The 24779-nt window shown below is 36.2% G+C and overlaps 2 protein-coding genes across 2 annotated transcripts in view; one reads left to right on the top strand and one right to left on the bottom strand.

The window, feature by feature from the left end:
* The window catches only part of LOC137774644 (pregnancy zone protein-like), a 41201-nt gene that overhangs the window by 9123 nt on the left and 7299 nt on the right, over positions 1 to 24779 (top strand). Inside the window, exons 9-25 of the mRNA XM_068559738.1 lie at positions 618 to 732; positions 2367 to 2476; positions 3873 to 4034; positions 4661 to 4888; positions 6190 to 6253; positions 8709 to 8851; positions 11636 to 11785; positions 13870 to 14034; positions 16042 to 16141; positions 18911 to 19073; positions 19472 to 19700; positions 20205 to 20331; positions 20532 to 20653; positions 20872 to 20923; positions 22930 to 23013; positions 23553 to 23729; positions 24017 to 24104. Of these exons, the coding sequence (XP_068415839.1) occupies positions 618 to 732; positions 2367 to 2476; positions 3873 to 4034; positions 4661 to 4888; positions 6190 to 6253; positions 8709 to 8851; positions 11636 to 11785; positions 13870 to 14034; positions 16042 to 16141; positions 18911 to 19073; positions 19472 to 19700; positions 20205 to 20331; positions 20532 to 20653; positions 20872 to 20923; positions 22930 to 23013; positions 23553 to 23729; positions 24017 to 24104 (2279 nt within the window). The remainder of the gene's footprint in view (positions 1 to 617; positions 733 to 2366; positions 2477 to 3872; positions 4035 to 4660; positions 4889 to 6189; positions 6254 to 8708; positions 8852 to 11635; positions 11786 to 13869; positions 14035 to 16041; positions 16142 to 18910; positions 19074 to 19471; positions 19701 to 20204; positions 20332 to 20531; positions 20654 to 20871; positions 20924 to 22929; positions 23014 to 23552; positions 23730 to 24016; positions 24105 to 24779) is intronic.
* The window catches only part of KLRG1 (killer cell lectin like receptor G1), a 181243-nt gene continuing 170440 nt past the window's right edge, over positions 13977 to 24779 (bottom strand). The window contains exon 6 of the transcript XR_011075912.1: positions 13977 to 14047. The gene's annotated coding sequence lies outside the window, so the exon portion shown is untranslated. The remainder of the gene's footprint in view (positions 14048 to 24779) is intronic.

Below are 24779 nucleotides of genomic sequence, written 5' to 3'. Positions count from 1 at the left end.
TATATTTTCATGTAAATAAGTACAAAAATGAAAACAAATCTTGATTGTAATATGAAGCCCGATGTTTAGTTTAGAGATCTAATTGCTATAATGATTCATCTAGTCAAGGAATATATGTGTTTTTTTTTAATGTCCAGATATCAAGAAAACACAGTTAAGAAAATACAGTCCCTAGTCGATATTTAGGTGGAGGTCATTACAGAGGCTCCTTAGAACATGTTATGTCTGAGCTGAGTTTAGAAGAGCAGTAACTGTTGGCCAAGATGAGAATGGAAGAAAGAATGTTATTTGAGGAACAATATACACACACACACAAAGAGATAAAATGACAAAATACCATGGTACGTTGGGGAAACTCTAGGAAGTTTAATATGACAGCAATGGGATAGGCTTTTGGAAGAGAGGGGAGAAGGCAAAGGTTGGCAATGATTAACTCAATGATTAATGAAGAAATTTTGTATCATTTGGGGGCTTGGGAAAAGATAAGCACCCAAAAGATGGTCAGAACATTTGTAAAATTTCCTTCTGTGGCCAACACAAAATGTTCATAGGTTGGTAACTGACTTTTTTTTTATCACAAATCAGAGGACCCAGGAATTCTCTTCCTTTCTCTTCAGGCAGACGAGGAAGGCTGTTTCACACAACTAGTAAAAAGTAAAATATTTCATCTGAGACAAAAAGGATATGACATGAAATTACAAGTGGAAGCCAAGGTCAGAGAGGAGGGAACAGGTTTGTATTATTTTTAAATATTCATTAATTTATTAAACATTTATCAAACTTCCATTCCATGTAAAATGCTTTATAGTTTCTGGGGACTGTAACAACGGCATGGTCTCTGCCTTCAAGGAATTAGGAATCTACAAAGAAATTATATATATGGCTATGTATATACGTATGCACGTATTATATATAACCGTAATAAAATTTCCCCAGGAAATGTAAAAAATAAGGGCCAAATGAGCATGAAGAGAGAGAATTAATTCTAATATAGAGCTGAAGAAGGCTTTGAAAAGTAACATTTGAGCCGATTTGAATAGAATGGAGAGTATTTTGAAAGATAGCAATGGAACAGGAAAGCGCAATAGGCATAAAACAAATGTGTTCAGTCCCAGAAGAATCTTAAAAAAGTAGGCTGGTGCTAAGGTGTTTTAGAAAAGTAAATCATGTACTAAAGAGATTAGACTTTATTATGAAAAGCATTGGATATCTTCAGATATATTTAAGGAGAATGACCTAAATAAATTGATTTTTTTTTTAAAGTTAATTCCAGTAGGCATGAGAAGGACAGGCTAGATGAAAAATGTGTTACAATGTGATACATCAGAATACTATTCAAAGGTGACCCCAAAGATTACAACTTGGGGGCCGGGGAAATGGAAATGTCATTAACCAAGATAAGGAAAAGATGAGAAAGAGCTATGGTGATGAGAATGTGTCAAAGATAATTAATCACAGTTTGGAACATCAAGATGGAAGTTGATTCATTCCATTCATGTCAAAATGAAATTCATTTTGACAATTTCAAAAGAAAGCCAGAACAAAATCAGAACCAGAAATGTAAATCTGAAACCATTCTCATTGTGTCCAGATCCTCCTAAGAGTAAATGCAAGTGTTCTGAAAGTGAGCTCACTTAGCATTGCTAAATTGAGGCTAGAGGCAGACAATGAGGGGCCCAAGAACAGAAACAACTGCAGTTAGGAAATAGTATCAGATAAGTCAGCAAAATAAAACTAGAAGTCACAGGGTTAGGGGAAATAAGGACAATTTCTTAGATGCCACTGGTAGGGTTTCAGTGGTACTTATGTATGAAGTACTTCTGAGAGTTCATTTTGATGAGGTCTGAGATGAGAACACCATATTGGAGGAAAATAAGGATCTTTTAGACTTGATAGAGCGGTGCTTTAGATGATGGAGTTAAAATACAGATCACACTTCACTGAATGGAAGAGCACTGGGTATTGGCTATACTTTTCACCATGTGGTAAAAAGAATGTTTTTGCTGGGGAAGTAGTTTGTGATAGAAATTTAAGAATATTTTTAGGCCAATGTGAAGAATCAAGTTGTATGCAGAAAGTTGTTGGGGGAAGGCGTGGATGTGAAATAGACACAAAGATAGAGCAAGATCCCAGAGGAGATGAGGTGAAAAACTTCTCAAGAACATGTGTGCAACAAGCAGAATATTTGTGAAAACAGAGAATTGAGGAAGTATGGATACCAATGATTTTCTAAGCATGAGAAATTCTGGAAAGACTAAGAAAAGAGTATATGGATGGTATTTTGTTACAATGGAGTGAAACTGGGATGGAAGTAGGAGGTGAGCTGAATATATGGAAGAGTTCAACTTCACTGAATTATTTTTCAGGGTTGGAATTAACTGGACATGGATCATGTGAAATCACAAACACCTTAAGCAAACTGAAATTTACAAAAGTGGATTCCCATTACAGACGTGGGCTCCCTTTCTTTGGGCAGGTAAAGTAATCTTTTCAATATAATCATGATTGGGGGGATGTGGCTTTTAAGAAAACAAATTTTTATATCACAAAATCAAAATTTATTATAAAAATGAATATTTATTTAGAGTAAGAAAAGAATATAACAAATTACAAATTTGAAAGGCAAATACTGTCACAGAATCCCCCAAAAAAAAGCATATTCTTACTAATTAACTTCCTAACACACCTTTATAATACACTTTTCCTGTATAGTTTGGCTGCATACTCTTTGATTGCCTCTTTATAAACAATGATTTTATAATATAATTTTCTATAGAAAGAATAAGATATTTTCATCTAGTTTTTTTATTATTGTTAGTTTTTAAATTTTTTTTTAGCTTCAAGGCTCAATATTCATAATAATATTGCTAAATTATAAGACTGATATCCAATTTAGTAAACTATCAAGGAAATGTAAGATTTCTAGGCATTTTACATTTTATTTTGTAATAACTAATCTTTGAATTGACAGTTTACAGGCAATTTCCTCATTTTATTGACGTATACGAATTTGATATTGTCTTAAGGTATTCCAGTATTTTGTATCAAATTGGCAAGAAATTAATAATGGGGCAAGACCATTTCAGGTCAAGAGAAAAGCATGAGAAAACTGAAGACTTGGAGGATGAATATGACTTGGCCAGAAATTTAAGAAAGATGAGAGAACAGCCAAGGCTGTAGGTGTACAACAGCTTTTTCAGGATCAAAGAACCAAGTGTGTTTTAGGTTATGTTCAGAATTTTGGATTGAGAAGTTACTGAAAGTTTTAGGGAGAATGACATGAGCAGTGTAGTTTAAACTGTATAGAGAATGGTTTGAAGCAAGGACAGAGCAGCAGAGGGTGGTGTACTGCATAAACTTAAATAGAAAGATATAGGAAACCGGATGGGAAAAAATATTGTGGTTTTAACTGGAATGGAAGCAGTAGATTTGGAGAGAAGTAAATAGGAATAAAAGATGTTTAGCAGGGGAAGGGTTAGCACTTGGCAATGGGTTAGATATAGGCACTGTTATATATAGGCAGTGAAAGAGAGAACATGACCAAAAAAATAAGGCCCTACATATTCCTGCATAAATTACCGGATGGATAGAAGCCCTATATACTGAGATAGAGAACACCAGAGATGAAGAAAATTTGGGAAGGTAACATCATGAGTCCACTATTGGCTATTCTCAGTTGAATGCTCATAAGTTATCTAAATATAAATGTCAAAAAGAAAAATATTTTAGAGCCCAGAAAACAAATCTTATTTTCATATTCTAAGATCTTCGTTAAGTGACAATGGCCAAGGCGTCAAGAGGCGAATACGACAGAGTAGAAAATGTTATTGCTATATAACACCCGAAACCAGCTATCACTTTCCTATTTCTAGGTTCTTCTAGTTGATGAGAAGGATCAGCCAATCCCCAATAAAACTGTAGTTGTCAACGTGGATGTACCTGCATACCGTGCCAGCTTTACTACGAATGAGCATGGTTTGGTGAACATTTCCATTGATACCAGTAACTTCACATCTTCTTTCATTTCAGTTTTGGTAAGTGGAAAGGGGCATCTGGGACTAAAAAGACACAGATCACTGGGGCCACAGAATTTAAGGGTACATGGGAAGCAGGTGAATTCCAGGGAGAAAAGAAAAGGTGATAAAGACTAAAGTAGAAATTAAGCAATGTGGAGAACTACATAATAAGAAATGAAAAATTCTGTCAGAAACTTTTACTTTAGATAGACTCTGTTTACAACATGATCTAGTTTCAGGAGACTTTTAAATATTAGAACATCTTGATGGTCTCTTGAAAATTCAACATTTTTACAATTTTATTACAAATTAGATTTTGCCTTGTTTCCTTGGTATACCACTATTTTTGTTTTGTGTTAAATATTCAAATGTCCTTATGCAACTTACAACCATAAGGGTATGAAGAAAAAGTAATTAATCTTGACTATGAGTGAATAATACCTACTAAATCAGTATGGCATAAACTTAAATAAACTTAAGGGAAAGTTGTTTCGAGATTATGCTTTATTTGGGAAGGCAGCCTATAATGAAACCAAGTAAGCATGATTCTTATAAAATCTTCAGTAAATGACAGAGTGACCAATATATACATAATATATGTTAATAACAAATAACCTACTTAAGACCTTTATTCTATCCATTAGGTCACTTACAAGCAGAATAACCTCTGTTTTGATAACTGGTGGCTTGAAGAATTTCACACACCAGCACAGCACACTGTAAGGCATATTTTTTCCCCGAGCAAGAGTTATGTTCACCTTGAAACTGTGGCTGGTACCATGGCCTGTGGGCAAACCCAGGAGATTTGGGCACACTACATCCTGAATGGACAGATTCTGAATGATGAAAAAGAATTAACCTTCTATTATTTGGTAAGGATAAAAGCCAGTGTAGCTCTTACTAATTACATTATGTAGACCCTAAAAAGATAGAGTTCCTATCTAAGTAATGCTCTTTATATCAATATAATGTTTTTATGAGTGAAGAGAAGTTGTCTCCGAACAAATTAATGCTTTAATTTTTCATTTATGTTCTGGTCTCCACTGAAACTTTTAAGTTTTTTTTTTTTTCTGAGTTCCAATGGAAAATTATTGAATGGAAGAGGGAAGAGCTTAAGACAAATGCCTTGTTAGACAAAAAGATTGTTTTTCCTAGAACCCAGTAGATAAATAAGCAAAGGATAAAAATCAAGAACTTAGCCAATAGGAAATAAAAAGTATAAACAATCTTCTGGAAAAATGTCAATTTAACATTAATTGGAGAAGTGAAAATTAAAAGAATAAAGCAGTAGTATTTTATTCTTATAAAGGTTCCAAATAATTTACAAAGTTCAGGAACTGGTGTAACTGCAGGGAAAAGTACATTGACAGGCATATTATAAATTGATATGATCCTTTTCAGGTCAGTATACCTATTTATGTACAAAAGTTTAAAATATTCAAAGCTGGTAGTTATCCAAGTAAGTCTTTTTAAGAAGAAAAACTTATGTTTAGGAAATTCTGTATCGGAACATTAACTATAAATAGTATTTTTTTATTCTATAAAAAAGTGAAAAAATTGGCAGTAAGTGAGAATCTTAGCTTTATTGCTTCCTAGTTATGCGACCTCAGGTAATTTACTTAATCTCATTTGTAAAGAGAAATGTCAATCATCTCATCTGAATACTGAAGATAGTATTTATACCTACTTCATAGAGTTATTGTCAAAACTAAATAAAAATCTTAAAACTAAATTATTTAGTTCAGTACCTGGCACATAGAGAGCGTAAATACTTTTAGTTGTTTTTTTTTTAAATAGAGGCAACAATAGAGAATACTTACATATATTTTATACCTGCCTTCACTATAATATATTGCTTTGTGCATAATAGATGCTTAAAATATTTGTTGAAAGAATATGTAAATTTAAAATATTAATATTCAAGATTAGTAATATTAAGTAAAATTCTAAAACACTGTAAAATTTTATGTTTATTTAAAGTATGTTGTTTGAAGTAAAGTTTATTATTTAAACTATATGTATAGGAAAATATTGAAAGAGAAATTTAGTGAACAAAAACAATTTCTGGGTTGAAGTAGTGAGTTATTATTTATTTGTGTATTATACATATGTTTAAGTAAGTTTAATAAGTACCCTTTAAAATGATAATACATGTATTTCCCTCTGCCTTCAGATCAAAGCAAGAGGAAGCATCGCTCGGTCAGGAACCCATGTGTTGTCCATTAAGCAAGGAGAGAGTAAGTACTTTCAGGATTTCCTATTTTTTCTCTCAAATTGTCAAATCCTAAACGTTTTAGCAAGATGAAGCTATTTCTTACATTGGAGGAAATGGTCATCAGCTTTCTTCCATCAACCAAAGAGGAGGAAGCTGATAAAAGAAGGATACTAGGTTCATTTTAGTCCATTTAGAACTTTTTTTTATCCTTTTTATAACATTTCTATGTTCTAAATATTATTTCTAAAGTAAAATATATTCATTTTATTATTAAATTTTGTAAATGCAGAAAATAATTGAAAAATGCAGAAAATCACCAAAGAAAAATTTTACTCTGTATGTTTTTGTATTAGTTTCCTATTGCTTCTGTAGGAAGCGCTCTGGCTAAAAACCGCACAAATTTATTATCTTATAGTTCTGTAGATCAGAAGTCTTACGGGCTAACATCAAGTTGTGAGCAGAACTACATTCCTTCCGGAACTCTAGGAGATTACTTGTTTCCTCACCTTTTCCATCTTCCAAAGACCTCCTGCATTCCTTGGTTTATGGCCTCTTCTTCCATCTCCAATGCCAGCAACACACCATCTTCAAATCTCTCTTATATTCCTGCCTCTCTCTTTTAGATCATACTCTCCTTCTAGATTTTCTTGAATCATAAATATCCATTGATATCTGTTATCCCAGAAAGAATAACTAACTTTTCAAGAAATAATCTATTATGAAAAGATAAGTATATTTAGTCTCTTTATTTGTTACATGTCCCCAGGTTAAATCTCATAAGTAGCTTCCTTTTTTTCTGTTCATTTGAATAGTTATAGGCTATCATTTTACTAAAGCAATATTTATTAACAAAGCATATTTAGGAAGATCGAAAAGCCCATTCACCCAAGGCGAGTCAATACTTCCAAGAAAAAATAAAGAATATGTATTGTAAAATATCTCTTGCTAAAAGTTTTTTTTATTGCTTAAAAAAATTGAATTCAGGCACTCAAATATGGACAGTGCCTCTAATTCTCCATTTAATCATTGATTTTTATGGGATTGATCATTATATTGGTTTTTCTAGAGCAGGTAAGGTTGTTCCTAATAGCATATCAAAAATCAAACTGCCTCCTAAGGCAATTTCTTCAAAATCAGTTCCTGTAATAGAGTTTAAATCCTATATAGTATACTGAGTATCTTGAGAGGTGAAATGCAGAGAAGGAAGTGTCTCTCTAAGAAAAAATACACTTCATTTTATTTGATGATAACTATGTAAATGGTTGCTTTTCCATTTGTCTTTGATTTCTAGGAAACTCAGTGTTAAATTTAAGCACTCTAGTGTTTAACCATCTGTTATAGCTTCTTTTTTTTAAAAAAGGAACTTTATTTTTATTTATTTATTTATTTATTTATTTATTTATTTATTTTTGGCTGCATTGGTTCTTCGTTGCTGCGCATGGTCTTTCTCTAGTTGACGTTGAGCGGGGGCTACTCTTCATTGCGGTGCGTGGGCTTCTCATCGCGGTGGATTCTCTTGATGTGGAACACGGGCTCTAGGCGCGCGGGCTTCAGTAGTTGTGGCTCATGGGCTCTAGAACGCAGGCTCGGTAGTTGTGGGGTACAGGCTTAGTTGCTCTGCGGCATGTGGGATCTTCCCAGATCAGGGCTCGAACCCGTGTCCCCTGAATTGGCAGGCGGATTCTTAACCACTGCGCCACCAGGGAAGCCCTGTTATAGCTTCTTAATAAAATTTATTCCTGCCTATTTAACCCTGCTTCAGAAATCCAATTTCATATGGTTTCAGTATCATTGTTTCAAATTTATTTTGACCCTGCTGTTTTTGTGTATTTTCACCACAAGCTGCCCTCAGATCTTCTATAGATATAGGAAGGCTACAGTTTTTAAAGAAATTTATGCTACAAATGTAAAACAGAACATTTATGAGATTAAGCAGATACATGAATTAAACACTATGTAATTCACACAGAAAGTAACCACTAAGATAAATGCATTGAATTCTTTTATAAAAATCAGAGGCGTACTGTTTTGTACGTGATTATTTGTACCTGTATCTCCGCTCTGTTTTAAATGACCTGAAGGTAGAGACTATGTTGCATTCTTTGACTTGGCCTCATGCATATGACAAGAACTGTGCTGATTGGATCATAGATAGAGATCATTAAAGGTGTCTAAAAGTTCTTCTCTCTTCTTAATGTCTTTTTTTTTTTTTAATTTAAAAATAGAGACATTCACTAAATGTTCTTTTCTACTTCCGCAGAGGAAATGAACAATTTAACCTACATCTTTAGGGGAAAATGTCATTAGTTCAGCATATATTTATTGAATACTACTGCACGCAAAATGGTATAAATGCAAGTCTTACTTCAGTACGCTCCAAATGTAAATAAGTTAAATAATTTGAGAACCTCTTCTTTATAAAATTGAAACTCTTCCCTCTTCCTAATCTATTATCTTGAACTTTCTTTACTCTCCAGTGAAAGGGGTATTTTCCTTCTCGTTTCAAGTGGAATCAGACATTGCTCCTACAGCCCAGTTGCTTATTTATACTATTTTACCTAATGGAGAAGTTATTGCAGATACTGAGAAACTCGAGATTGAAAACTGTTTTGCCAATAAGGTGGGTGTTTTGTTTAAGCCCAGTCCTTTTCTTCATCTCCCCTTTTGAAGTATGGAAAATAAGGAACTTATGTACATTAAAAGACTGCCATGTAGTGCTCCCAAAACTTTCTGCCAAAGGATCTCTAAAGGAAAGATTGACGCTAAGCCCTGGGAGGTCTAGAGGAGTCATTCAAAGCAGGTGGCCATCAGCACAATTTTTTCTCTTGCTTTATCTGAAAATTCATGTGGAATTCAAAATTTATTCTACAATTAACCTTTAACAGTTTTAATTTTGAAATGTTTGTTCCCCAAATTTTCGGTTAAAAATGATGCTTCACCATGATGTCAATTTTATTCTATCATATCCCCCTGACACGCCTCCATGTACTACTGCAGAAATCAGTAATTTATTGTGAGTTAAATTCACTTTGAATTTGAAACAGAACAGGGGTGTATGTATGTATCCCATTTTGAGAAACATAGCCTGGGCACTCTAATAATGACTATAGCATAAAAATCTAAGTTGCATATGGGATCTTCTTATATTTCCAAAGAATGCATAGTTGTAATGAGAAGCCTACTGAGATATTAATAAGCTTTATCCCAACAGAATTTTCTGTGTAATCTTAACATTAACAATCAAATAGGATCCACAGACTTCAGATATATTTTTTAAAATATACCTACAAGGATTCTAACATGAGCTTTGTGAAGATTAAAACAACATGCATTTACAGGAAGTGAACATTTCTGCAATGAGAATTATATTTAGATTGTCCTTTTTAACATACAATGATCTAAGAAAATACACAGTGGATTCTGAATAAATTTTCAACTCCATCTTAGTAAAGAATGCTGTTAAACCTGGACAGGTGTCCAAGAGCATCATTTGTGTTCTGTTTGGATGTTCTGTGTGTTTCATATAAACCTAGGAGAGACTTTTGTTTCGAGCTCCAATGTCTTTATTGCTAATCATGGGTAGTTAGTTTTTTGTTAAACCTTGGAATGGCCATCTTATGCTACAGCTTTCAGCACACTTTACTCATCCCAGCAGTGGTTTCACTCTGGTGCAAAAACATGTGACAGCTTCTGTGTCATATCATAAGACTTCCACATAGAAGCAAAAGTCCATGGACATTATATTCAATCACTTCACATCAAATATCTTTTCACTTATCATTGATCAGAGATGGAGCTAAGCTATGATAAATATAGATGAAGATTTTTGCAGTATTCAGAAGAAAGTTGACTATGTGTTTAAAAGTTAGAGAGTTATTAAAGTTAACAATTAAGGACCCTAGAAGTGAGACATCCTGACAGGGTGATGAGCAGAGTAAAAAGTGGGTTGAGAATGTGAGGAAAGATCCAGGTCAGTCTGAGACCTGTGTTTCTTTAAACCAATATACTTTAAATAATTTTTTGATCTTTGTTGGAAAGAGGAAACCTGTTTTCTATTCACCATCCATATACCACTTTCTTACTTTAATAATGACAGATTTATTATACACATTAAATACTATGTAACAGTTTAAATTGTCTGTTATTCCTAACTGGAAATAATTATTCATTAAGGATAACATTGATTAATGTGGATAGGTACAGGCTCTCAAAATACGCCTTAAAGTTCTTTTCTGGTTCTCATATCAGTAGAACAGTTTACATTTTCAAGCATATCCATTTCTTGGTTAGGAGTATCTTCAGTGATTATAATCTCAAATAACTCACTTGTTCATTTGGTATGGACATTCACAGACATAGTTTAATGAACTTAAATTTTCTAAAAATAAAAACAAACATATTTAAAACAGAATTCTCCAAAAGCAGTGTTTTCATAATATATTGAACTATAGAGATGAATACTACTGCACCTTGAGGATAAATCAATTAATTTTTTTCATATATGTCATATGATATACATGAATCCAAAGTGTTACATTAATTCAGTAGACCACATAGCAGATTATCATAGTTAAATTCAGCAATCCAAGTCAAATATTATTTAACGGAATGTACTATTTCATTCCAGTCCAAATCAGCTTTCAGTTCAAGAACGTGGAAGCTTAACAGATGCTACTGCAGTGACTAAATTCCAAATTATTTTATAATTTACTCAAGATTCTACTCAAAAAATTCTAACATAAACATAAGGGACCAATAGATTCACTTACAGATGAATTTCTACTGGCCAAACCAGTCAAATCTCTGAAAAAAATTACGCACAATTTTTCATTATTTTGTAGTTCTTATTCTTTATTCACAGTCCTTTGAATATTGTCAATGAATTAACTCTTAGGATGCATATTAGATGTTTAGTTTTTTTAATTAATGAGTAAATTCCTGATCCTGATAAACAGTACTACACCACTTTAGAGTGCCAGGTGATTAACAGGGCCAACTGAAGGAGACTTCATTGGCTGGTCTTAGAGGTGGAATAGGATTTTTCACAGCCCCGTGCAAACTACACACATTCATCACAAAAACACTGCGTGGAGATAGGTATGTATCTTTGTTAGCGTGTGCATTCCAATTCCCACTCAAGGTTCTCTTTTACTGTGATCAAAATCAATTTATATTTCACTGGTTATAAAAAGAGTGGGAAACCTGAGTTAACCGAACCACATTTCCAGTTTATTCCAGAGATGGTTAACTGGTAGTTGCCAGGCAGATTCATCTCTTAACCCTTCTCTAACATGGATGAAGAGAAAGGAAGTGTGGAAAGGACTAGTCCTACCCTGGGGTAGAAGACAGTTTTAAGATTGTAACAATTAGAAAATTTGTGGCTATAATCATATCCTCTTTACAGGTAAATTTGAGCTTCTCTTCAGCCCAGGGCCTGCCAGCCTCAGATACCAACCTGAAGGTCACAGCCGCTGCCTACTCCCTCTGTGCCCTCCGTGCAGTGGACCAGAGTGTCCTGCTAATGAAGCCTGAAGCTGAGGTCTCACCTCAGTCAGTGAGTCCCATTTCAGTCTTGCATATCAGAAAATGCGCACATGATATGACTATTTTTGGAAGCTGGAAGTTATAACTGCAAAGGACAAGTTCTTCAGAGTGTCAGGCATAGTGTAGTAAGTCACATATGAGTTTGGATTCAATTCAGTTCCAAAAAAGACATTGCACAAGGTGCTTCACACAGATCATCTTACTTCATTCTCTGCTATAACATATCAAAGAGTGAGCAGTCTCGTTCACTACTACATTCCCTGTGCCTAGCACAGTCTTTACATGTAAAAGACGCTCAAAACATTTATTTTTTTTTTTGTTTTTTGGCAGTGGGGGAGGGCCACACTGCATGGCTTGCGGGATCCTAGCTCCCTGAGCAGGGATTGAACCCATGCACTCGGTAGTGAGAGCGTGGAGTCCTAACCACTGGACCGCCAGGGAAGTCCCTCAACACATTTTTAATGAACAAATAAATGAATAATAATTCCTTAACGTGGATATTATTACCTTAGTTTTATGAATGAAGAAAACACAGCCAGGATAAATTAAGCAACTATAGAAAGAACATGCCAAAAATGTATTTTAAAGGTGGGATTTGAACCAAATTTTATTCAAGGTCACGTCTAACACACCACAATTCAAGATAGTATGTGAAATGCCAGGTTTTTAAGTCTTCTCTAAAAAGCAGGCACTTACTCATTGGTTTTAAGTACGGACAAAAGAGAGTTTCCATTCACACTTGTCTTTTAAAGATGTTTCTTACAAGGAAGAACTTCCACAAGGGCCCAATAGTTCACAGTCTTCGTCGTCCATTTATTTATTTAACGAATATCCCCTGCGTCTGGACTGTGGGATAGATACTACGCCAGGAATAGGAGTTCTTCTGGTGAACAATCAGATGTGGTCTTTGACCACTGTAGACGTATAGCCTCGTGAGGTATTAAACAAGCAAGCGACAAAAACATATAAACATACAATAGTTCTAAAGTTTGATAAGTGTCATTTAAGGAATAAACAGGATGTTGAGCTAAAGAAAAGAGTGGAACAATTTTTGACATAGTGATTAGTAATTAGGGGTGTCTTCTTAGATCATCAGATAACGGAGGGGCAGGGGTAGGCATGACAAAGAATGAAAGCAGCGTGCCTGAAGGTCTTGCAGTCAGAATAAGTCTGCAGTGTTCAAAGAGGAAAAGGTCATGCCCTTATACGTGGTGGTGAGAGAAGAGGATGGTAGAGGTGGTAGGCGGAATGGAAAGTAAAGAAGGTCGTGACAAGCGCTGTGAGCTTGCCGTGGACTTAGGAGCTGACAGCAAATGTAGTGGTAGATCACTGAGGAGTTTTAAGCAGGAGAGTGATTTAGTGATTTAGATTTATCTAGTAAGAAGATCTTGTTTGCCGCTCAGGGTATGGGAGCAAGAACGGAAACAGTTAGGAGGCTGTTGTAGTAGCGTAGACAAGAGATGACAGCAGGTCCGCAGGGAGTCACTGTGTGTTTAATGAACACTATATGACTGAGCAGGTAGCCTCGTGCAAGGCTCTGGGCAAAAACTGAACTGGAATGGATTTATTTCTAGGTTACCCCTGTACCTAGTTTTTTTCCAAGTTAAACTTGGTCTTAAAATAGTAGACTTAAAAAAAAAAAAAAACTTGGTAAGAACTTAATCATATAAAATGGGAAAAGGGAATGAATTAAGTATTTACAGAGGTTGTTTCTGGGTGATGGGTACGGATGACTTTTATTCTTTCATTATGTTTCTCTGTACTGTCCACATTTTTGCTTTCTTTTAAAAGTAGGCGTTTGGGCTGGGAGACAAAGAGACTTGAGTTTTATACTTACTCAGCCACAATGGGCTCTGAGTCTTTGATCAATTAATTTGATATCTTTCTGTATTAATTTCTTTTGTACAAGAAGAGGATTAGGATCCATAACCCTTAATATCTCCCCATGATTTCTGTGTCACTTTTTATAATGTTGGTATGGGAGGGTTAAATAAGCACCATGATCTCTTAAACTCCAGATTGAACATTATCACACTCAAAATAAAATAAAATAAAATAAAATAGAGTTTTTCCTTTGTTCTCTCTATTTCGCAGGTCTATGATTTGCTACCAGTAAAGAGCAGCCTTAGTGTTAGATATGGAGGTTCCGGGAATGAAGATGGGGAAAAATGCATCAATGCAGAAGATATAACTCACAATGGAATCATTTACACACCAAAGCAGGTCCTGAGTGATGATGATGTTTACAGTATCTTTGAGGTAATTCTTCTTCCTAAACACATAACCAAATTTGATTTCTGAGTCTTTGTTAAGATGGAGAACAAATGGATTTCTAAGCTCTAAAATCTGATCTTCCTCCCACTCACCAAAAAAAAAAAAACCCTACGATTAACAGAAAAATATTGAAATCTCAGAGACATAGAGAACTTTGTATACGCACAGAGAGTCAATCATGAACTTCTCTGGCACTTTAAACAGCAAGGGGTATACTTTAAGGGCCACAACTTTAACCAGGTTGATCCCAAAGCTAGTTATCACTGTCGTATTCCCCTCTCAGTGATTCTCAGAGATTCCAATATGTGAGAAAAACAAAACATTTCCCATAGCACCTCTGACACCCTTGGAAAGGTGAGTACCCTTGGAAAGGTGAGTACCCTATTGGCAGCCATTATAACAGTCATTTTCACGATAAATAAATGATTGAGTAAATGACTGAATACACAAAGTACATTACTTCAGCCAACACCTTCTGTGCAGTAAAATTTCAGGAAAACTGAAAGTAGCTGTTCATAAACAAAAGATTTACAAAACTTGGAGTAGAAACGTTAGCATGCCTTAGGTACGTTAGCTCAAATGTGTATCTTTAATTAGGCAGAGTTATGAAGAGGAAGTTTATCCAGGTTGTGAGATTAAATCTTATCTCTACCAAAAAGGACTGAAAACTCTCATTATACCTTGAGGAAAGCATACATCAGCTTAGCTGATGAGGTCTGCAGCTTAGCTGAGAACAATTTAAACCTCCCTCTTCTGGAGCCTTCAGAATCACAAATCAGACGGTGGTAGAGGGAGAAAAACAAGACTCGGTTTATCAGCTAACTGCAGCATCTTTAAACATTTCTTTCTGACTTCTTTCTCCCCATTCCATATCACTGCCACCACTGACAACTGTGCTTCAGAGTCCCACAGTTTTCCGAGTACTCTGAGATAGGACAGCAAGTAGTATTTAACTGTGACTAACATCAAAGAAAGAGGAAGCTTAGAACAGGGGGGCTCTAGGAATCAGGCTGCTGTGGACATCTGCGATTGTGTTTTGCATGCAGAGATTCAGGATACTTAAAAGACAGTGAGAAAGAAAAAAGGAAAGGATAAATCACAAAAGGGATGAGTTGAACATAGATATTCAGGCCCAGGAATATTTTCTAATAAAACATAGACAAAACAAAGTGTACTGACTGTGAAGAAAAATCCCCAGGACTTCCCTGGTGGCACAGTGGTTAAGAATCCACCTGTCAACACAGCGGACACGGGTCGAGCCCTGGTAGGGGAAGATACCACATGCCAACGGAGCAACTAAGCCCGTGCGCCACAACTACTGAGCCTGTGCTCTAGAGCCTGACAGCCACAACTACTGAAGCCTGCGCGCCTAGAGCCTGTGCTCTGCAACAAGAGAAGCCACTGCAATGAGAAGCCCGCGCACCGCAACTAAGAGTAGCCCCCGCTCGCAGCAACTAGAGAGAGCCTGCGCACAGCAACGAAGACCCAACGCAGCCAAAAATAAATAAATACATAAATAAATTTATTTATGTATTTATTTATTTATTTATTTATTTAAAAAAAAAAAAAATCTCCAACATGCAACCCTACAAATTCAAATGAAAAGAAACAAAAAATTACTCTCTGCCACAAAGTTAATGTTTGGCTTGGGGGGGAGAGGAAGGAAAGAAAAACATCCAAAATTAAAATACTCAAGTTTCTTGGAGGCACAAGATAATTAAAGAGGCATCAGCACACAGGAGACGAAGTTCAGAAATAGGAATCAGAAGTGGAGCCTAATCCCAACTCGCATTCACTAACTGGATGATCTGGGCTTTCTGTGACTCCATTTTCATATTTATAAAATACCCCTCTTCTCCATTGTGTGGGATTTTCATGATGATCCTATGAGCTATATGTACAATAATAGTAAAAGTATAATAGAAATGTAAGGAAATATTCTAGTCTCCACACTGGATTGCCAGTATGCTTTAATAATTATTTTTCCTCCAGTCTGTAGGATTAAATATTTTTACCAACTCAAAAATCCACAAGCCACATTTTTGTCAGCTGTTTCAGCCATATCCAGGAGCACCTATGATCTACGCAGGAGGTAAGGGTGAGAATTAGTTATCTGCTAAAATAATAGAAGAAAAGTGATGCTTTGCTGCGTTGGGTTGGGATAAAAAGCCACTTTTTAAAGTACTGAATGTTGTGACTCTGCAGCAACTTCTTGGTAAATTTTCTTCATATAACATTTTTCCCCGGAAAAAAGAATTTTTAAGCCATTATTATTTCTTTCCCTCTCTCTCTCTCTGTCTCTCATCCAAATCAAATGCTTTTTTGTCATAGTCTTCAATAGTCTTGGTACTTTAAATCCCCTTTACCCACTGTGGCTTCAATACCTAAATTAGTCAGGATAAGATAAATTATATTGCAGTAACAAACAAACCCCCACGTCTCAGAGGCTAAGCATATAACAGTTTATTTTTTCCTTTCACAAACACTGCTTGTGAGTCCAGTAGCTGTTCAGAACACCTCCTGACCAGTCATTGTCAGGGAGGTTCATTGGGCTTTCATCTTGTGACTCCATCTTGTGAATGTGCCTTTCAAGGTTACTACCACGGGGAAGAAGGAATAGATTTGCACATGACTTTTATGGCCAGCAGTGGAAGTGGCATATATCTCACTGCCCTACCTGCAAGGGATCCTGAGAAATGTGAAGGATTATATAGATATTGTTTGCCTCTGTCATATTCTTTTATGGAAATCAAAGTGATTTTGACATATTGAACAAAATAGAATAATTCAGCTTTTGGTGAATATACTTAGTCTCTTTGTGTGTCTCAAGTATACCTAGAAAAAGAGGAAAAGTTGAAACGATTCTAGCTCTGACTATTTTCTTTTCTGCTGCTAACAGGCCTAGAGAAGTGTCTAGAGGCATGCTGGGATGGCTACTAATCCTATTTTCTAATAAGAAATTTGGTGGTATAAAGTGTTTTTTAAAAATAAATTAAACACATTTAATACAGAAGAAATTATTTGCCTAGGAAGACAAAGAGTAAAGTTATGAAAGCAGAGGAATGAATAAGAATATTCCCTCCACAGAAACAAATTCATGTAGTAAAAAAAAAACAACAACAAGTTCTCATCATACCTTTATCTGGTATGACACATATAACTTTGAAAATTTGCAGACTCAGGGACTTTCCTGGCTGTCCAGTGATTAAGACTCTGTGCTTCCACTGAAGGGGGCACAGGTTCGATCTGCGGTTGGGGAACTAAGGATCCCACATGCCACGTGGTGTGGCAAAAAAAAAAAAAAAAAAAAAACATTTGCAGACTCATTTAACATTTTTGAGGCTCAGTTGAAAGTCAGAATGACAACACCAAAGTCACTGAGGTATCATGAGCATAAATTAAAAAAAATATAATCATGATTCCATATAACAGTGTTTTTTGGTTAAAAAAACTAAAAAACATTATTATTACTTTATTTTCACATCCCTCTTAATACCAAGTGTATTATTTTCTTTTCAATCTTAAGTGAAAACATGTAGGTGGAATGATCCAGAAAAACCTGAAAACAAAGTACCATCATTACATTCTTATCACAGATACTCTGTAACACTCTAGACAAATTTTACATTTGGTATTCGTCACCTATCCATTCTTTTCCTTTTCCTGTTCAGTTACATCACCTTAGTCCTGTCCTTCATTGTTTCATAACCAAAGTACTAAAAAGCCATCATAATTTACCTTCCTTGCCTTCCGTCTTTCTCCACTTCAATCCAGCCTCTATACCATGAAAGGCGCATCACCCTTCAACATTGCTTCTGTCGTGTCACTTATTTCTCAGACATAATCGCTACTTCCAGAATTCATAGGTCATCATATTTAAGGTTTTAAAAGAGCATGTTCAATGCTATTATTTTATGTATGTTTATATTTATATATTTATACATACTATCTTTATATGTCTTCTGATCTCTGGCAGGTCACTTTTTTTTTTAATTAATTTTTATTGGAGTATAGTTGCTTTTATCACTTTTTAAAATCAACCTAACTCCTGCCTCCTTAACAGATGTAATTTATTTGTCCTAACCTTCATGGTGTTTTATTATATAATTACACCTACTATTTACTCAGCTATGTTAAATGTGCCCGCCCCCACCCCCCCCACCACCCGGAGATAGACATTCTACTCCTGAGGGGTAAGTTTTTTGTTATCCCTTTGGAGCATTGCTTCTGACATCTGTGTACATACATGTGTAGCTGTTTCCTTGGAATGCCTTCTTCATTCCCCTCTGATTCTCATCCTTTCATGGTCTTCTTAAGTTCTGCTTTGTAAAGTCTTTTCTGGCCAATCTGAAGTTTATTTTCTGTCCTTTATTGAGTCTCTGTTGTCTGTAACCCATACTTTACTATATTATTGTTTATGTCTTCATATCTTATTAACTGTTAAAAAAAATTCCTGAAATCCTCTTGTTGTAGCTACTATCAATTCCTCTTGTTTGATTCTCACTGCAAATGGAGAACATGTGATCATCCCGTCAGGGTATAAGCAGTATTTCGTGTTTTTAAATTACTCTTTATTTTTGCCTTCACCAGTTGAAAACTCAGCTTAGGGAGAGCTACATTTGTTTTCACTTCTAGAGAAAAATACAGTTACCTTTAAACCATTTGATGAAGCAATAGGATTTAGCCTTCCAATAGGACACATAGATGAGTGAACAAAGTAAGAAACCGGTAGGTTACCTTGTTGTAATAACAAACATTCCCTGAGCATATGACCTTATTCTACTTGATAAATAAGGCAGCTGTAAGAAATTAAGGATAAAATTGAGGCTTATGTTGGGCCCTGCGTGTTTTCTCTCCACAGGTCAAGCGGGTCCAATAGGTCCAGTAGGCTCTGCTCTAGCACGTGGAAATTCAGGGATAGTTTATCCAATGGTAGGGAGAGAAAACTCTCCAGCTGTGGAAGTGAAAGAGACAGTCCGGAAGTATTTCCCTGAGACCTGGATCTGGGACTTGGTGGCACTCGAGTAAGTTGTGTGTTGCCCAGAATTGAGTTCATAAAAGGATCTGAATCCTCCTCTATGACGCTGGTGTGATCATTGATTCCTGATCCTTTCCGTTCCGCTCCACTCTTTTCTGGTAGTTGTTTAGATTCATAGTTCATTTATCTCATAGCTAAACAATGCAGTTTTCTTTTTCTAATTTGGTCCTGAGATACTTAAAATAACAGAAAGTAGGAAGCTACCCTCGACCCTAAAAAGAAAAAAAAAAAAAAAAAAAAACTTTCAGAGACCTCTCATTACGAGCGCCAAACCTTATATCAAGTTTAACATGTATCACACTAAGTTTTCATGCTCTAGGATCAGCTGTGGTCCTTGCTAAAGAGGGGACTCACTGACTCTCCTCCTCTTTTTCCCCTCCCTAGTGTATCGGGTGGAAGTGAGTTGGCAGTGAAGGTCCCTGACACCATCACGGAGTGGAAGGCTGGCGCACTCTGCTTGTCTGGAACTGCAGGGCTTGGCCTCTCCCCCACCATCTCTCTTACAGCCTTCCAGCCCTTCTTCCTGGAACTCACTCTTCCCTACTCTGTGGTTCGAGGAGAAGCCTTCACACTCAAAGCCACTGCATTCAGCTATGTGTCCCATTGCATTCGGGTAAGGGCACTTCTCGGCGTAAGCAAAAGTAGAAGGAAGGAAAAAAATCACCATTCATTACCTAGATTTCCCAGGTAATCTCCTAGTAAGTCATAATTGAACATGATGTAGCCTAATTTTAGAATGGAATAAGTACTAAGAACAAAGCTCCCCAACAGGTCTGAGGTGGTAAGGTTATATTTATTCAGGACTCTGCATTATTTGTGTACTCCTAAATTCAGATATTACTTCCCCCTGATTATTTTTTCACTCTAACTAAAGAAAATATCTCTTCCTTGTGTTGGCACAAGCCTAAATCCTGAGTATTTATCCTGATTCCTGTCAGTTTTTCAAAGTCCTTATGGCAAACATCTAAACTAAAAAATATTTGACAGGATTTACCTTGTTTGAACAGCTTCTCAAAGCCTCTCAATTAGTATGCATTGTCCCTTTAAGCTTCTTCCCCCTGTTACTGACCTTTTGCCTGTGTTCTTTCTCAAATGTGTGGGTGGGAATGGGGGACAGGTCAGCGTGCAGTTGGAGGTCTCTCCAGCCTTCTTGGCCATCCCAGTAGAGAAGAATGAAGAATCTCACTGTGTCTGTGGAAATAAGCAGAAAACTGTGTCCTGGGCTGTTACCCCAAAGTCACTGGGTGAGTGGTAAAGTTGTTCACAAATCCTACTTCTTAATGTTGTAATGATTTGCTTTCCATTCCCACTCAGATACATGTTTTTTTATCCTCCTTTGACAATGATCGATTGAAAGAAAACCATTATAAATATTGGAGAGGCTTAAAAAGAAACCATTCAATATAGAATCACTGTTTAACTCCTTAAGAATCTTATTCCCCAGGAAAGGTGAATTTCACAGCTACTGCAGAAGCCCTGCAGTCTCAGGAACTGTGTGACAATGAGGTGCCCCACGTCCCAGCACTTGGACAGAAGGACACCGTAGTCAAGCCCTTATTAGTTGAGGTACGCGGGTCTACTTTCTCTGAGTCTCAGAGGCCTTATTATGTAAATCACATTATCTAATAGGTATGCGACAGTGACATTTCATTCCCAAGAATATGAATATGTCCACAACTCAAGTTTTCACTAACAGTTTCTCTCCTAAAGTGATTGCTTTTTCTCTATCACTATCTACATTCACTATCACTTTTCTTTTTGATTTTTTTTCTTTCAATACAAAGCCTGAAGGAATAGAAAAGGAGGAAACTTTCAACACACTTCTTTGTGCTTCAGGTAAGTGTCAAAAAATAGATAAAATTCTTTTGTGTTAAGCCACTTGCCAAAGTATATCGTTGTGAAATGTTCTTTGGGGCATGTTTCCTCTGGGGGGAATAAAAGGAAACAAGTATACTATCCCATGTGCAAATCAAAGGACATTTGAATGGAGAACAATCTTTTCCTGATGAAGACATAGAGAAGTTAAGAGACTCACCTAAAAGCTCTTGGCTAATAATGAAGACTAAAGCTGATGACTATAGGACAGGATTCTTTCCAATACACCTGTGCTTCCCAAACTTCTTCCAACACAATTTTCAAACTATTGAAATATCTTTGTGGCACTAGTACTATTGGTTATTCTGTTAATAGTTGAAGTGTACTCATGTTTTTATTTAAACAAGTTATTTTAAGAAGAACTTTAGGTCATTAACATATATAGAAAACCAATCTTTTTCTATTACACTTAAAACTACCATTTAAATATTCACACAGTCATTAAAAAATTACTATTAAAATATTCAACTCTGCACTATCTAAAATCATCTAGAGAACAGCGCTTAGTCTACAGATCTCTTCTCTTCTCTATATAAGTATCCTCTGATAATCTCATCTAGTCACAGAACTTCAGTAACAGCTTTGTACCAGAGACCACAAAATGTACATCTTTGATCCACACCTCTTTCCTGAACTCAGACTCATGTATTCAACTGCTCACTTATCATCTGCATTTCTAAGCCTGGAGGTCTAAGAGGTATCTCAAAACTAGCATGTTCAAAACTGAACCCCTGCTTAGTCCCCACAAGCCTGCTCCTCCTACAATTTTCTCCATCTCAGATGATGGAAATTCCATTCCTCTACTTGCTGGAGATAAAAAATTTTGGAGTCGTCCATTTATTATGTCCTTTCTCTTCTACTCCACACCCAATCCATTCCCAAATCTAGCTGGTTGAACCTTTAAATATATCTGAAATCTGTCCACTTCTCATCATGTCCACTGTTAACTCTAGACCGTCCTCTCTTGGGCCAACTCAGTCACCTCCTAACTGGACTCCTGGTCATCTCCCCCTGTTCCTATACAACAAGAGGGATCATTTAAAGCATATTTCAGATCATGCCCCTCCTCTGTTCAAAATCTTCCACGAGTCTCCCTTATCCTTCAAAGTTAAAGACTACGTCTCCAGCATCACCTACAAAGCCTTTCTATCCTCATGACTTCATATCCTGTTACCCTCTCCCCTAGTCACCCTGCTCCTCCTAATCTAATCCTAATCACACTGTTCTCCTAATCTGATTTTAGAACACACCCAGCATGCTCTAATCTCTGGAGTCTTTTCACATTTTGTTCCTTCTTCCTGCAAGTCTCTTCCCCTAGGTATCTGTAAATTTTACTCCCTGACTTACTTAGTCTCAGTCACCTATGATTTTTTAATCAATGAGCTTTATCATTGGGAACCTTCTCCCCACACCCTGCACTTCCTGATTTGCCTTGCCTCACTAGCTCACCCATATAAGCACTTACTCTGCTTTATTTTTTTCTATAGAACTTACCAGTATCTATCACACTAAATATTTATTTGTTATTTTATTACTCCCATCGAAATGAAAACTCTAGGATGTCGGGAAACTTCTTTTGAAAATTGCTATATCATTGCACTTAAAACAGAATCTGGTACATAGCACGCACTTAATACATATTTATGGAGTGAATATGATTTTTTTACAACCACCAGCTATGGTAGAAATGAACATAAACAATGAAGAGAAAGAAATAAATATAACATAAGGTATACGCTTATAAGGAAATCTGTAGAAGGTTAACACAAATATGTATGATTAATATGAACTTCACTGTGAGATGAATTGTGGCTTTAGGAGAAACTTGGATTGCATCAAAGAGATTATATAATGACCAAGAGAAATGAGATGTTGGATCTTGATCATATAGATGAAAAAATTCAAACAAAACTAGAACGTTCCTCTCATTTTTCCCTCCCTTATATATATTTGTCTTGTTTCATTAGAAACTGGAGAACCTGAAAAGTTGTCACTAAAACTTCCTTCAAATGTGGTTCAAGGCTCTGCCAGGGCAACACATTCAGTTTTGGGTGAGTCTCCCAGCCCGAAAGAAGCAGTTGTCCATCCCCATAATTCTAGTGCGTGGGGCCTCACCATCCCTTACTAATGAAGTCCCTGAGTCTAGGCGTTGGACTGAGAGAAAGAGCACCGAGCTAAGGACTGCACTGTTGACTAGATGTTGTGCTACATCTTATACCTTGATACACTCTAAAAAGTAAAAAGGGTCATCTCTTTGTGCCCTCATCTTCAAGAGACTGGCTAGGTAGTGATGCTTCCTAAGAGATTTTAAAATAATTGCTTTTTACCAGATCTGTGGCTCATCACAAAGATGTATCCTACCATTCAGATTTTTTCCTATTTTTTCCATCCTTGAACTATCTACTTTATTGTTCCCGCATTTCTCTTTCCTTTCTATTTCTTGTTTTCCTTCACCTCTTATGCTTTCTTTTCCTCCTCTTTACATATGATTTGACTTCTCACTTAGTTAGTAATCTGTCTTCTTATCCCAACGTAAATCAGCTCTGAGTTCCTCTGATTTTTTTTTTTTTATATCTCTTTCATTCCCCAGGTGATATACTAGGCTCTGCAATGCAAAATCTTCAGAATCTTCTCCAGATGCCCTATGGTTGTGGAGAGCAGAATATGGTCCTTTTTGCCCCTAACATCTATGTTCTGAAGTATCTGAATGAGACAGGACTGCTGACAGAGAAGATCAAGTCCAAAGCCATCAGCCACCTCACCAGTGGTGAGAGAATACCCCAAAAGGAAAAACATTAACTGATTCCCTAAATATCTCCTCCAGTGAACTCAAGTCAACATCCCTTTGATTAAGATTTAATAATTATTGTTGCTGTGATATCCAACAAGTTGTCCCACTATACAACCAGGAAATTCCATGGTATTATCAAGTCTTGGAGACTTCGTAGTAACATAGTAGTTTCCCTGTGACACCTCAACAAGTTTTGAGGAAAACCCTGATTCATTCTCCAATGTCTCTGCTATTTCATAAATCTGTGCAAACTTCCTCTTCAGGTTACCAAAGACAGTTGAATTATAAGCACAGCGATGGTTCTTACAGCACCTTTGGGGATCGTCATAGTAGAAGTCAGGGAAACACTTGGTAAGATAATTATTTCCATATGCTCTCTGTAGATCCACAATATTTCAGAATTCTGGAAATAGCTATTCTCTGATACCTGGAGTTCATGCATAGAAATTTGTTATCCTTTTTTTTTTTTTTTTAATTGGAGTATAATTGCTTTACAATGGTGTGTTAGTTTCTGCTTTATAACAAAGTGAATCAACTATACATATACATATATCCCCATATCTCCTCCCTCTTGAGTCTCCTTTCCACCCTCCCTATCCCACCCCTCTAGGTGGTCACAAAGCACCGAGCTGATCTCCCTGTGCTATGCGGCACTAGCATAGATAGCTTCCCACTAGCTATCTATTTTACATTTGGTAGTGTATATATGTCCATACCGCTCTCACTTCATCCCAGCTTACCCTTCCCACTCCCCGTGTCCCCAGGTCCATTCTCTACATCTGCGTCTTTATTCCTGTCCTGCCCCTAGGTTCTTCAGACCCATTTTTTTTTTTTTTTTTTTAGATTCCATATATATGTTAGCATACGGTATTTGCTTTTCTCTTTCTGACATACTTCACTCTTTATGACAGACTCTAGGTCCATCCATCTCACTACAAATAACTCAATTTCGTTTCTTTTTATGGCTGAGTAATATTCCATTGTATATATGTGCCACATCTTCTTTATGCATTTATCTGTCGACGG

The sequence above is a fragment of the Eschrichtius robustus genome, chromosome 13 (assembly GCF_028021215.1).
Source record: "Eschrichtius robustus isolate mEscRob2 chromosome 13, mEscRob2.pri, whole genome shotgun sequence".
Lineage (NCBI taxonomy): Eukaryota > Metazoa > Chordata > Mammalia > Artiodactyla > Eschrichtiidae > Eschrichtius > Eschrichtius robustus.
This window is presented reverse-complemented; position numbering and strand designations above follow the sequence as displayed.